The sequence below is a fragment of the Suncus etruscus genome, chromosome 10 (genome assembly GCF_024139225.1).
Source record: "Suncus etruscus isolate mSunEtr1 chromosome 10, mSunEtr1.pri.cur, whole genome shotgun sequence".
In the NCBI taxonomy this organism is placed as follows: domain Eukaryota; kingdom Metazoa; phylum Chordata; class Mammalia; order Eulipotyphla; family Soricidae; genus Suncus; species Suncus etruscus.
The window spans coordinates 50452416-50465218 of record NC_064857.1 but is presented as its reverse complement, the minus strand read 5'-3'; the positions used below and the strand labels follow the sequence as shown (position 1 = coordinate 50465218).

Here is a 12803-nt window from a genome sequence, read left to right as displayed (position 1 = left end):
TGGTTTATTTATTTGCTTTTTTTTTTTTTTTTTTTTGGATACACCTGATGGCACTTGGGTTATTCCTGGCTCTGTGTTCAGAAATCGCTCCTGGTAGGACTAGGCACGAGGGACCATATGGGATGCTGGAGATTGAACCTGGGTCCGCCACATTAAAGGCAAATGCTTTACTTAGTGTGCTATCCCTCTGGCCCCCCATTATTCTGTTTTGTGACATTGATTGCTCTGTGCTGACAAGGTTTTGCTATCTTTTGGTTGGGGAACATGAGTTTTTTTGGGGGGGGTGGGGTGGGGTCATTGGACCAGTGGTGGTCATTGGACCATATGTGGTACTGGGGATTGAACCCTGAAAGGCCATTGCTTTGCCACTGCCTAGGGGAAATTTTTTCTCTTTTAGGTAAGCAGAAACAAAGGATATAGAAACTCATGTACTTGAAGCTTTGAATTTCATAATACATGAAGATTTGTCTTTTTCTCTGAAAATTGTTATTTTGCTTAATACTACCATCATTCTGATGAATGAACATTAACCTCAGGTTTAGCTTATGTGTTTTTGGTGGTACCTGAAATATACAACTCAGGGAGCACATACCTAAGCCTGTGCTTGACCTCAATCTCATTTATATTCTTTTTATTTTAACTACCTCCCTCCACTCCCTTTGTTCTTTCTTTTTTGTTATTGTGAAGAACAGGGTCACACTTTGTATACGGAACTTGCATAAATTGTCTTAGGTGCTTGCTGATGTTTATGCTTCACTTTTTGGGGTTTGGAAGGGGTTTTGAACCACATCTGGTGACATCGGGATACTACTGGTTTTGTGCTCAGGAATCACTCGGACCATATGGGATGCTGGGGATTGAATTTAGGTTGGTTGTGTGCAAGATAAATGCCCTTCCTGCTGTGCTATCACTTGGCCACAAAAGTCCCTTATACTGTTGGTTTTTTTTTTCACATTTGTTGGGGGTTGAACATACTTGGCCTACTTGTCAGTGTTTAGTTTGCTACTGGCAGGCTTGAGGGACATATGGGATGCCAGGGATTGAAACTGGGGAGATGCATACAAAGGGGCTAATCTGGAGTTGCGGTTTAATGGTCAGGTTGTAATGCTGGCCAGGGATGACCATGATGCTTGTCCACTTGCCAGGGTCATCCTTCTTTGCCATGATTGCTTGAACATCTTTTCTTTTTCCTTTGGAGCTTCATCTGATTGTTCTGAAAAAACTGTGCTGCTGAGATTTAAACCCAGGGCTCCTGCATACAAAGTATGTGTTCAGTCTTTTTTTTTTTTTTTTTTTTTTTTTGGTTTTTGGGCCACACCCGTTGGTGCTCAGGGTTTACTCCTGGCTGTCTGCTCAGAAATAGCTCCTGGCAGGCACGGGGGACCATATGGGACACCGGGATTCGAACCAACCACCTTTGGTCCTGGATCGGCTGTTTGCAAGGCAAACGCCACTGTGCTATCTCTCCGGGCCCTGTGTTCAGTCTTTTGAATCATCCTCCCAGTCATTGCTCAATGGCACCCTGGCAGCAGTCCATTGCAGGATTTTATTTTTTTGAGGCAAGGGTTGTTACATCCAGTATCGCTCAGGGCTTACTCCTGTCTCTGCACTCAGGGATCACTCTGGGCCAGCTTAGAGTATCCATATTGGGTATTGGAAATTGAACTTGGGATGGCCATGTGCAAGGCAAGTGCCCTATCCTCTTGCTCCAGGCGCTGTACAGGCTTAGTTTTTTTTTTTTTTTAAAGGTTTTGGGTCATACCCAACAATGCTCAGGGTTTACTACTGGCTTAGGAATCACTCCTGATGGGCTCAGGGAACCATATGGGACACTGGGGATCAAACCTGGGCCACTCGAATGCAGGCAAGCACTCTACCTGCTATATATTGGTCTGGCCCTACAGGCTTAATTTTGAGGCTGAATTTTCTTTCAATCTGAACATTGGAAATAATATTTTTACTTCAGGGTGGGCTATAACACTTACCTGAAATGAGGCCGGAGAGATAGCATAGCGATAGGGTGTTTGCCTTGCATGCAGCTGATCCAGGACAGACGGTGGTTTGAATCCCAGCATCCCATATAGTCCCCTGTACCTGCCAGGGTGACTTCTGAGCACAGAGTCAGGAGTAACCCCTGAGTGCCACTGGGTTTGATCCAAAAACCAAAACCAAAACAAAAACCAACAATTATCTAAATGAGTAATGCTCATAACAAGAATGAAGTATTTGTTAAGCATTATTGATTAATGTACTATACACTAAAATTACTGAATTATGAACATTTTGATATGCAATGATGTCATAGTACTATCAACATAACATAAATGTTATATCAAAGCAAAATAAATATTCTTACCTTGTCTTGTGATTTGGTCACACTTGGCAATATTCAGGGGTTACTCTTTGCTCTGCACTCAGGGACTCACTTCTGGCTATGTTTGGGTGACCATTTGGGATGCCAGGGATTGAACCTAGGTCAGCTTTGTGCAAGGCAAGTGTCCTACTCATTGTACTATTGCTCAGGTCCCAACATGAATATTTCTTTTTTACTTGTTTGTTTGTTTTTGGGCCACATTCAGTGGTGCTAGGGCTTATACCTGGCTCTATGTGCAAGGGTCATTTCTACAGTGCACACCTGGGTCAGCCGTGTGCAGGGTATACGTCTTACTTGCTGTGTTATTTCTTCACCCTTCCCCTAAATCAGGGGTCTCAAACTCAGTTTACCTGGGGCCGCAGGAGGCAAAGTCGGGGTGATCCTTGAGTGCAAAGTCAGTAGTTAGCCTTGAACATTGGGGGTGTGTGACCCAAACAACTAAAACAAAACAAAACAAAAAAAGATTCCTCTAGGGCAGGGCCACACAATGTTGTATGGAGGTCTGTTTGCTGCCCGCGGGCACTGAGTAATTAATTATCTTTCAGAAAAGGGGTTGTTAGTAGGTTAAGTATGTTTGGGAACCTCCACTTTGGAGTAGTAGTGTTTCTATTTAAGTTTTGAAAATGTATTTAAAATTGTCTTATATATTTGGTTGGGGATGTAGCATAGCAGTAGAGCACATACCTTGTGTGTGTGAAGTCCTGGATTTGATTCCCAGCTCTACAAACAAGAAAACAAACCAATAAAATACCTTAAATGGAATGATAGTTTGTAGGTCTTTGGAAAAGCAAATAATTTCCCATAATGTTTTAAAGCAGAATAAGTATCTTTTGCCATTTCCACATTAACTTGTCTTCATTACTGAAGACAACACTTAAGGATGAGTGGACTGGTTTTGGAATTGAGTTTTCTTTTGTACATGGTGTTTGAAAATTGGTGTGTTGTCTTAGAACCTTGAATATAAACAACTCAGGTTATTTTGTAGGTTATTATTATTATTATGAAAAGCTTTATAAACACGTGAAGAGGAAAAAAAAGCAATTTAGTTTTTCTGTCTCTTATCATTAATATTGTTTCATATCTCACTGAGATATGTCATCGGTGATAAGTGACCAGCTAGTTGGGCTTTTTTCTTCCAGTTTTGCTCTTTTGTGGTATATTTCCCTTGCAGTGTAAACATAAGTGAGGTTGTATTAGCCTTTTAGTGAAAACACTGCAATGTTTTTTGTTACAGTAAAAATCAAACTAAAACCTTTAGAATTTTTGCTTTCTGATGATAACAAAGTTCAGCTGTTTGTTTATTGTTTCTCAAGTATATAGGGTGGTATTTTGTAAATATGCTGTGCTCTGTAATTCATTTTATTATCTTGCATCCGTTTTTATATTTCACCTCATTTGCATGTTCCAATCACTTTGATTTTTACTGTGCTTGAATTTTTCCATCCGTCACTCTTCTGTTCAGTTCTAGCATCATTTTATGTCATTGTCCTTTCAGAGACTTTATATAGTAGTATAAGCAGTGCAGTCTTTGTGGACTTTATTACAAAAAACCCAGATTACAGAGGATTTAAATGTTGATATTTCGGTCTTTATAACCATCTTTAAGGGGCTAGCGCTTGGAGTGATAGCACAGTAGCACACGTGGCGGGCATTTACCTTGCACAAAGCTGCCTCAGAATGGACCCGGTTTTGATTCCCGGCATCCCATATGGTCCTCCGAGCCTGCCAGGAGTGATTTCTGAGTACAAAGCTAGGAGTAACCCCTGAGCACCGCTGAGTGTGGTCCAAACCCCAAAAACAAAAACTAAAAATCTATCTTTAAAAACTCTATATTTGGGGGCCGGGCGGTGGTGCTAGAGGTAAGGTGCCTGCCTTGCCTGTGCTAGCCTTGGACGAACCACAGTTCGATCCCCCGGTGTCCCATATGGTCCCCCAAGCCAGGAACAACTTCTGAGCGCATAGCCAGGAATAACCCCTGAGCGTTACTGGGTGTGGCCCAGAAACAAACAAAAAAAACAAAAAACAAAAAAAAAACTATATTTGAAAAATAAAAGGGGGGAGGGTCCTAGAGAGGTAGCATGGAGGTAGGGTGTTTTCCTTGCATGCAGAAGGACAGTGGTTTGAATCCTGGCATCCCATACGGTCCCCTGAGCCTGCCAGGAGCGATTTCTGAGCATAGAGCCAAGAGTGTGTGTGACCCCAAACAAAAATAGAGAAATGTATATTTACTACTTACCTTTTCAAATAGTTTAGAAAGAGGCTACCTTGATAAATCAGAATTCCATACATTCTATTTACAAATTTACCTGCAAGTTATATTCACATACTCCACATTTCATTTTGTTTCCTTCTAGGTTTGGGTTTTCTTTTTATATTGTTTTTGTTTTTTTTTTTTTTTTGGTTTTTGGTTTTTGGGCCACACCCGGCGTTGCTCAGGGGTTACTCCTGGCTGTCTGCTCAGAAATAGCTCCTGGCAGGCACGGGGGACCATATGGGACACCGGAATTCGAACCAACCACCTTTGGTCCTGGATCAGCTGTATCTCTCCGGGCCCTATATTGGTTTTGTTTTTAACCCTGTTTAGTCACTGAGATTAGGGAGATCTATTAAGTTTTACTTTGACCTATGCCCCTCTCTTTGCCCTCTTCATCAGCTCAAGCATTTGTTTTTTATTTTGGGCAACTTTCACATGATTTTGGCTTTAGTACTATCCATTATATTTAGTTGGTGCTCAGAAAATATTAATTGAAAATAAAACGATGAAGAATATAAATTGTTGAGATAAAGATTTGGGCATGTAGCTGTGTGATTTGGATATGTAAGTCCTTTTTTTTGTTTGTTTTGTTTTGGGTCATGCCCAGAGGTGCTCAGGGGTTATTCTTGGCTCTGCACTCAGAAATTGCTCCTGGCAGTCTGTGGGGGACCATTCGGGATGCCAGGATTTGAACCACTGTCTGACCTGGGTCGGCTGTGTACAAGGGAAATACCCTTCTGCTGTGTTATCTCTCTGGCCTAATCTAAGTCATTCTTTTTTTTTCTTTTTTCTTTCGGTTTTTGATTTTTGAGTCATACCTAGTGATGCTCAGGAGTTACTTCTGGCTCTGTGCTCAGAAATCTCTCCTGGCAGGCTTGAGGGACCATATGGGATGCTGGGAATCAAACCCAGATCCACCCTGGGGAGGCTGCATGCAAGGCAAACACCTTAGCACTGTGCTATCTCTCCAGCTCCAATCTGTCATTCTTATGACAGTATTTGGGTTGGGGGTTTGGGCGATACCCCTCTGTGCCAGGGTTTATTTCGGGCTTTGTGCTCAATGATTGGATCTGGTTTGACCACATGCAAAGCACTTGCCTTTTTGTTTGGTTTTGTTTTTGGTGCCACACCCAGTGTTGTCAGGGGGTTACTCTTGGCTCTGCACTCAGGGATCACTTCTGGTAGTGCTTTGGGAAGATCATTTGGGGTGCAGAGGTTAGAACCTGTTTGGTTATATGCAAGGCAAGTGCCTTACCTACTGTATTTTCACTCCTGCTCCTTTACCCACTGTACTTTCTTCAATCCCATAACCAGTGTTTCTAAATGATTGCAGTAGGATAAATAATGCATCAAGGATTGTTTTGAAATTGTACAAAATTTGTCACTCATGATAAATTACTGCAAACTTATTGGCTTGACAAAAAGAAATTTTGTTTTCAAAGTTCTGGAAGTCAGAAGTTAGAAATCAGTGACACTAAATTCGTCAAGTTGTGCATACCGTCATGCTTTCCTCTGGAGGATTTTAGAGGAGAATCCAATTCTTGTCTCTCTATGTCTTATGACTGCCACCATTTCCTGGGCTATTTATAAGTTCACCTATGATCAGATGGCCTGTTCTTCCTATAATCTCCCTCTATCTCCTGTTCCTAATGCTATGTTTATGGTTGTATTTAGATTCCATCAGGTAATTTAACTCGAAAATACTTAGATTATTTATATTATGCAATGATCCCTACTTTTTTTTTTCCTCTTTAAGGTAAAACATTACAGATTGCTTTGTTTGTTTTTGTTTTTGGACCACACCTGGCTGGATTCAGGGGTTACTCCTCTGTGCTCAAGGAGGGCACTTATGGCAGACTTGGGTGAACTTGGGCCATCTGCATGCAAGGCAAATGCCCTACCTCTGTGCTAATATTCTGAACCCAATATTACAGATTCTTGATATGTTTAGGGACCATCCTTAAACATATTATATAATACATGATTATAAAGAACCACAAAATAATGATTGAAGTGATTTAGTTATATAGAACTGGAACCATTTGGAGGCATTAAAAGAAAATGAAAAAAAAAAAGTTAAGGATTAGGCCATATAATTTTTTTGTTTGTGTTTTGGGTCACACCCAGCAGTGCTTAGGGGTTGTTACTGTTGGCTCTGTGCTCAGAAATCGCTCTGTAGGCTTGGGGGACCATAGAGATGCCGGGGATTGATCCATGCCCATCTGGGGTTGGCAGCATGGTGCCCTAACGCTATGTTATTGCTCCAACACTCATTTTATTTAATGGTATAAAACTAAAGATTTTATTTTGTTGGGTATGTGGGGCGATTTCTGTTTCATTTTTTTTGTTTTTTTGTTTTTGGGCCACACCCGGCGGTGCTCGGGGGTTACTCCTGGCTGTCTGCTTAGAAATAGCTCCTGGCAGGCACGGGGGACCATATGGGACACCGGGATTCGAACCAACCACCTTTGGTCCTGGATCGGCTGCTTGCAAGGCAAACACCGCTGTGCTATCTCTCCGGGCCCTCTGTTTCATTTTAAGGTTTTAGATTAAATAGTGTGCTCTATAAGAAGGTGGTAGAACATAAAATTTATATATTACTGAAGTAATATTTAATTAGAATAATTTAAAATCACATACTGACAATTTCTGTTTTCCATCTCATTAACAGACACTGGCATGGACACAGGATCAGTGGCAGGATTGGAACTGACTGATCAGACTCCTGTTTTATTAGGGAATACGACCATGGCAACTAGTCTCACAAATGTAGGAAATTCATTCAGTAGTCCATCTAATCCTTTACTATCCAGAGCTAATAAGTTTCAAAACTCATCGGTAGAAGATGATGATGATGTTGTTTTTATCGAACCTGTACAACCTCCCCCACCAGTGGTACCTGATCAAAGAGCCATAACATTTACATCATCCAAAAACGAAGAACTACAAGGAAATGACTCAAAAATTCTTCCTTCCTCAAAAGAATTGGCTTCTCAGAAGGGGAGTGTAAGTGAGACAATTGTCATTGATGATGAAGAAGACATGGAAACAAATCAAGGTCAGGAGAAAAATTCCTCCAATTTTATTGAACGACGACCTTCTGAAACTAAAAACAGAACCAATGATACGGATTTCTCCACTCCTACTTTTTCAAGAAGTAAGGTAAATGCAGGAATGGGTAATAGTGGTATCACCACAGAACCAGACTCTGAAATTCAGATTGCTAATGTTACAACTTTAGAAACAGGTGTAAGCTCTGTGAATGATGGCCAATTAGAAAATACAGACGGGAGAGATATGAACTTAATGATTACACATGTAACATCACTGCAAAATACCAACTTGGGAGATGTCTCTAACGGACTACAGCCAAGTAATTTTGCTGTTAATATACAAACATACACCCCATCTTTAACTTCACAGAGCAAGACTGGAGTAGGACCTTTTAATCCTGGTAGAATGAATGTGGCAGGAGACGTTTTTCAGAATGGAGAATCTGCAACACATCATAATCCTGGTAAGTAGTCAGCAGTCTCTAATCCTAACCCTAACCCCATGCATATGAATTAAAATTTTGACTGATTCTTTTCATTGTAGTAGTTGGTGCTACTTTGCTTAGCTTATATATGTTAATATTCTTGATGTTTATAACTAATAAGAGATGTGAAACCTGGGCTGGCGAGGTGGCGCTAGAGGTAAGGTATCTGCCTTGCAAGCGCTAGCCAAGGAAAGATCGCTACCGCGGGGGTCCCATATGGTCAACCCAAGCCAGGGGCCAATTTTTTTAAATATATTTTTTATTTAAGTAACATAATCATATTTGGGTTACAGTCATAACCAGAACACCTCCCTTCACCAGTGTAACATTACCCCCTCCCCCCTTCTCATCCCCTGCCTGTATTCGAGACAGGCATTCTGCTACAGTTATTTGTTTTTAAGTTCAATAAGTTGTATTTTTTTTCCTTAAAGGATAAGAGTAAAAAAGTATAGTAAAGGTGTGATAGTGGCAATCGCCGTTGTTTGCATAGGTCCAGTAAAATGGGGAAAATGGAAAAAAAATTCTTTTTTTTTTTTTTTGTTTTTGGGCCACACCCTGTGACGCTCAGGGCTTACTCCTGGCTATGCGCTCAGAAGTTGCTCCTGGCTTCTTGGGGGACCATATGGGACGCCGGGGGATCGAACCTCGGTCCGTCCTAGGCTAGCGCAGGCAAGGCAGGCACCTTACCTCCAGCGCCACCGCCCGGCCCCCGAAAAAAAATTCTTGACCTGATTACAAAAAGGCCTCACGCCAGAAATTTATTGGCATAAGACAGACTCTGGGTTCCAGGCATACCAGTTCGTCCAACTGGGATGATGGGATTCCAACTGGGTCCTTCTCGGTCTGGCCGCATGCAAGGCAAATGCCCCACCACTGTACTATCTCTTTCGCCCCAGAAAAGTAAAAAATATTATTATTATTGTTTGCTTTTGGGTTACACCCGGCAGTGATCTGGCAGGCACTGGGGATGGGGGACCATATGGGATGCCGATATTCGAACCACCATCTTTTAGAATCAGCTGCATACAAGGCAAATGCCCTATTGCTGTGCTATCTCTCTGGGCCCAGAAAAGTAATTCTTCTTGAATAAAGCAGGAATTCTGTGAACCAGTTCCCATGGAGTCAATAAACGGTTTCTATCTTTTGATTCTCCAAAGACTTAACTATAGTTGTCTCTTGGAATCTGCAGAGTCTGAGAGAAAGGTTGTGAAGGTCGGGATAGAATTGGTTTTAGGATAACCTAATGGACCCCCTAGCTCAAGTCTCTTATATTTGGCCCAGCATGAACATGACCTCCAAATTCATGGATTTGATCGCCTGCATATGTTGCACAGCTATACATGCATTTAAATTTGTTTTCACTTTCTGTTTAATTTTGACATTTTTTTTAGAGGGTGGAGAGGGGGAAAAGGAAAAAATAGGGGGGCAGGAAAGGAAGGAGGGGATTAGAGGAAGCTAATTTTGATTTCTATATGATTTTAAACTTTTATTTTATTAGTCCTTTTGGTTTTTATAAAGTCTTAAAAGCTTCTTGACTATTTGAAAGTTTTTTTTTTGTGCCAGCTTTTCTCTGAAAACACTAGAGAAATCTCAGGAATTATCTCTTTCTTAGGGTCATATCTTTTTATTCCTTTATATGCCCTCAAACCTTTGAGTTGATTTCATGTACCTCTGACTTTATATTAATCATATGTATGTATATAAAATTATTTAAATTAGGCTCTAGCAATTATCAATCTCAGAATTGTGGAGAATAATGTGTGATTTACAATAAATTTTTTTTTGTCACACCCGGCAGTGCTTAGGTGTTACTCCTGGGTCTACGCTCAGAAATTGCTCCTGGCAGGCTTGGGGGACCATATGGTATGCCAGGATTCAAACCACCTTCCTTCTGCATGCAAGGCGAACATCTTACCTCCATACTATCTAATGGGCCCCAAGAACATCCTTTTTTTTTTTGTTTTTGGTTTTTGGTTTTTGGGTCACTCCTGGCGGTGCTCAGGGTTTTCTCCTGGCTGTCTGCTTAGAAATAGCTCCTGGCGGGAGAGATAGCACAGCGGCGTTTGCCTTGCAAGCAGCCGATCCAGGACCAAAGGTGGTTGGTTCAAATCCTGGTGTCCCATATGGTCCCCCGTGCCTGCCAGGAGCTATTTCTGAGCAGACAGCCAGGAGTAACCCCTGAGCAATGCTGGGTGTGGCCAAAAAAAAAAAAAAAAAAAAAAAAAAAAGAAATAGCTCCTGGCAGGCACTGGGGAACCATATGAGATACCGGGATTCGAACCAACCACCTTTGGTCCTGGATTGGCTGATTGCAAGGCAAACGCCGCTGTGCTATCTCTCCGGGCCCCCAAGAATATTCTTTAAAAAAATTTTTTTTTATTGTGGGTGGAGAGATAGCAAAGCGGTAGGAGTTTGCCTTGCTTGCAGCCAGACAGTGGTTCGAATCCGGGCATCCTATATAGTCCCCTGTGCCTGCCAGGAGCAATTTATGAGCACAGTGCCAGGAGTAAGTGCCGCCAAAAAACAAAAAAATGTGTGAGAGATGTTATTGAATATTTGGAAAATTGAATTTGAAAATGAAGGAAGTTTCTTATAGCACTAATTAAAGATTCTTTCCTGATCCTTTTTTTTTGGTTTTTGGGCCACACCCAGCATTGCTCAGGGTTTACTCCTGGCTGTCTGCTCAGAAATAGCTCCTGGCAGGCACGGGGGACCATATGGGACACCGGGATTCGAACCAACCACCTTTGGTCCTGGATCGGCTGCTTGCAAGGCAAACGCCGCTGTGCTATCTCTCCGGGCCCCTCTTTCCTGATCCTTGGGAGCTTGGGTACTTGGGAGCTATTCCTATTTCTGTGCTTAGAGGCTATGCAGAGGATCAATTATGGAAGGCTGTGTGGCTTAACCCCCACAGTGCTATCTCTCGAATCCTCTGTCATTTTCCTTTTTATTTTCTAACTAAGTTGAAGTATGATAAATTTGCTTCTACCTTTCCTTCATTTAATTTTACTGTAATTTCTCAAAACATTAAGATTGACAGCTTGCTCCAACTTACTCTGTTTGTTAATTTGTTAATATTTTTAGCTCAGCTCTGATGTGTATACCATTTACATATTTTAATTTTACATAGTCTGCCATATTTTATTATAGTAGGTACATATTATGTTTGAATTTCATATTTCTATAGAGTAGACTATATCATAGAAGTAAAGTTAATAGACTAAAGAATGGTTATCTGTGCTTTCATAAAATTTTTGGTCTTACACAATTTAGTGGGGCCGGGCGGTGGCGCTAGAGGTAAGGTGCCTGCCTTACCTGCGCTAGCCCTGGACGGACCACGGTTCGATCCCCCGGCATCCCATATGGTCCCCCAAGCCAGGAGCGACTTCTGAGCACATAGCCAGGAGTAACCCCTGAGTGTCACCGGGTGTGGCCCAAAAACCAAAAAACAAAACAAAACAAAACACAATTTAGTGATTTTAAGAAAAATACGTTTCTTACTATTGTTTTGAAAATTCTTAGGGGCCGGGCGGTGGCGCTAAAGGTAAGGTGCCTGCCTTGCCTGCGCTAACCTTGGACGGACCGCGTTCGATCCCCCGGTGTCCTATATGGTCCCCCAAGCCAGGAGCAACTTCTGAGCACATAGCCAGGAGTAACCCCTGAGCATTCCCGGGTGTGGCCCAAAAAAACTCAAAAAAAAAAAACCAAAAAAAAAAAAATATTCTTGACTTATAAGACCACATGTGTTTGTATTATAGAGGTAGGTTGGTAGGTTGGTCTGTTGGTCAGTTGTTCAATCTGTGAGTGCCTTTTGTTGTCTGCCTCTGGATGTGGGTTTTTTTTGGTGGGATGTGTGTGTGGGTATGAGTATGAACATAATTAGATTAATACTTTTCCAGAAAAATCCATATTGTCATACTACTAACAGTTATTTATTTAAGTGTCTTTTGTTTTTTTTTTTGTTTCTTTGGGTCACACCCAGCAGCGCTCAGGGTTCTACGCAATTGCTCCTGGCAGGCTCAGGGGATCATATGGGATGCCAGAATTTGAACCACCGTCCTTCTGCACGTTCTGCACGCAAGGCAAACGCCTTACCTCCATGCTCACTCTCTGGCCCCATTTGACTGTTTTTTATTGTAGTTTTCAGCTTATGAAAAGTTTTATAAAGGATCAGTTTTGCATATGCAAGATTTTGATTTTGGGTTAGGGAAGTAGCACAAAGGGTTGGAGCACCTGCAAGTTGTGGTTGAGTTTGATATTAGCACATGGTATTCCAGGCACTGCAGGATGTCACCCTGCTGACTCCCTAGTGTTGTTTCACTAAGTTGTCAGACCTGTGTAGTGAGGAGTGGCCTCTGGGTTCTCTGAACGTTGCTTAGGAGTCTTCAAGCCTCCTCACAATAACCTGTTTTGATTTTTTTGTTTTGTTTTGTTTTTGTTATTCGGTCATACCCAACAACTCTCAGGGGTTACTCCTAGCTCTACTCTCAGAATTCGCTCCGGGCAGGCTTGGGGGACCATATGGGATGCCGGGATTCGAACCATCGTCCTTCTACATGCAAGGCAAAAAGCGCTACCTCCATGCTATTTCTCAGCCTCCTCTTTTGATTTTTTTATATATATTCGTATATAAAATA

The 12803-nt window shown here is 41.7% G+C and overlaps 1 protein-coding gene across 1 annotated transcript in view; it reads left to right on the top strand.

Annotated features, from left to right (window-relative positions):
- The window catches only part of ZMYM2 (zinc finger MYM-type containing 2), a 106826-nt gene that overhangs the window by 20630 nt on the left and 73393 nt on the right, over positions 1-12803 (top strand). The window contains exons 2-3 of the mRNA XM_049782604.1: positions 7300-7790; positions 8052-8145. Of these exons, the coding sequence (XP_049638561.1) occupies positions 7308-7790; positions 8052-8145 (577 nt within the window). The 5' untranslated portion in view covers positions 7300-7307. The remainder of the gene's footprint in view (positions 1-7299; positions 7791-8051; positions 8146-12803) is intronic.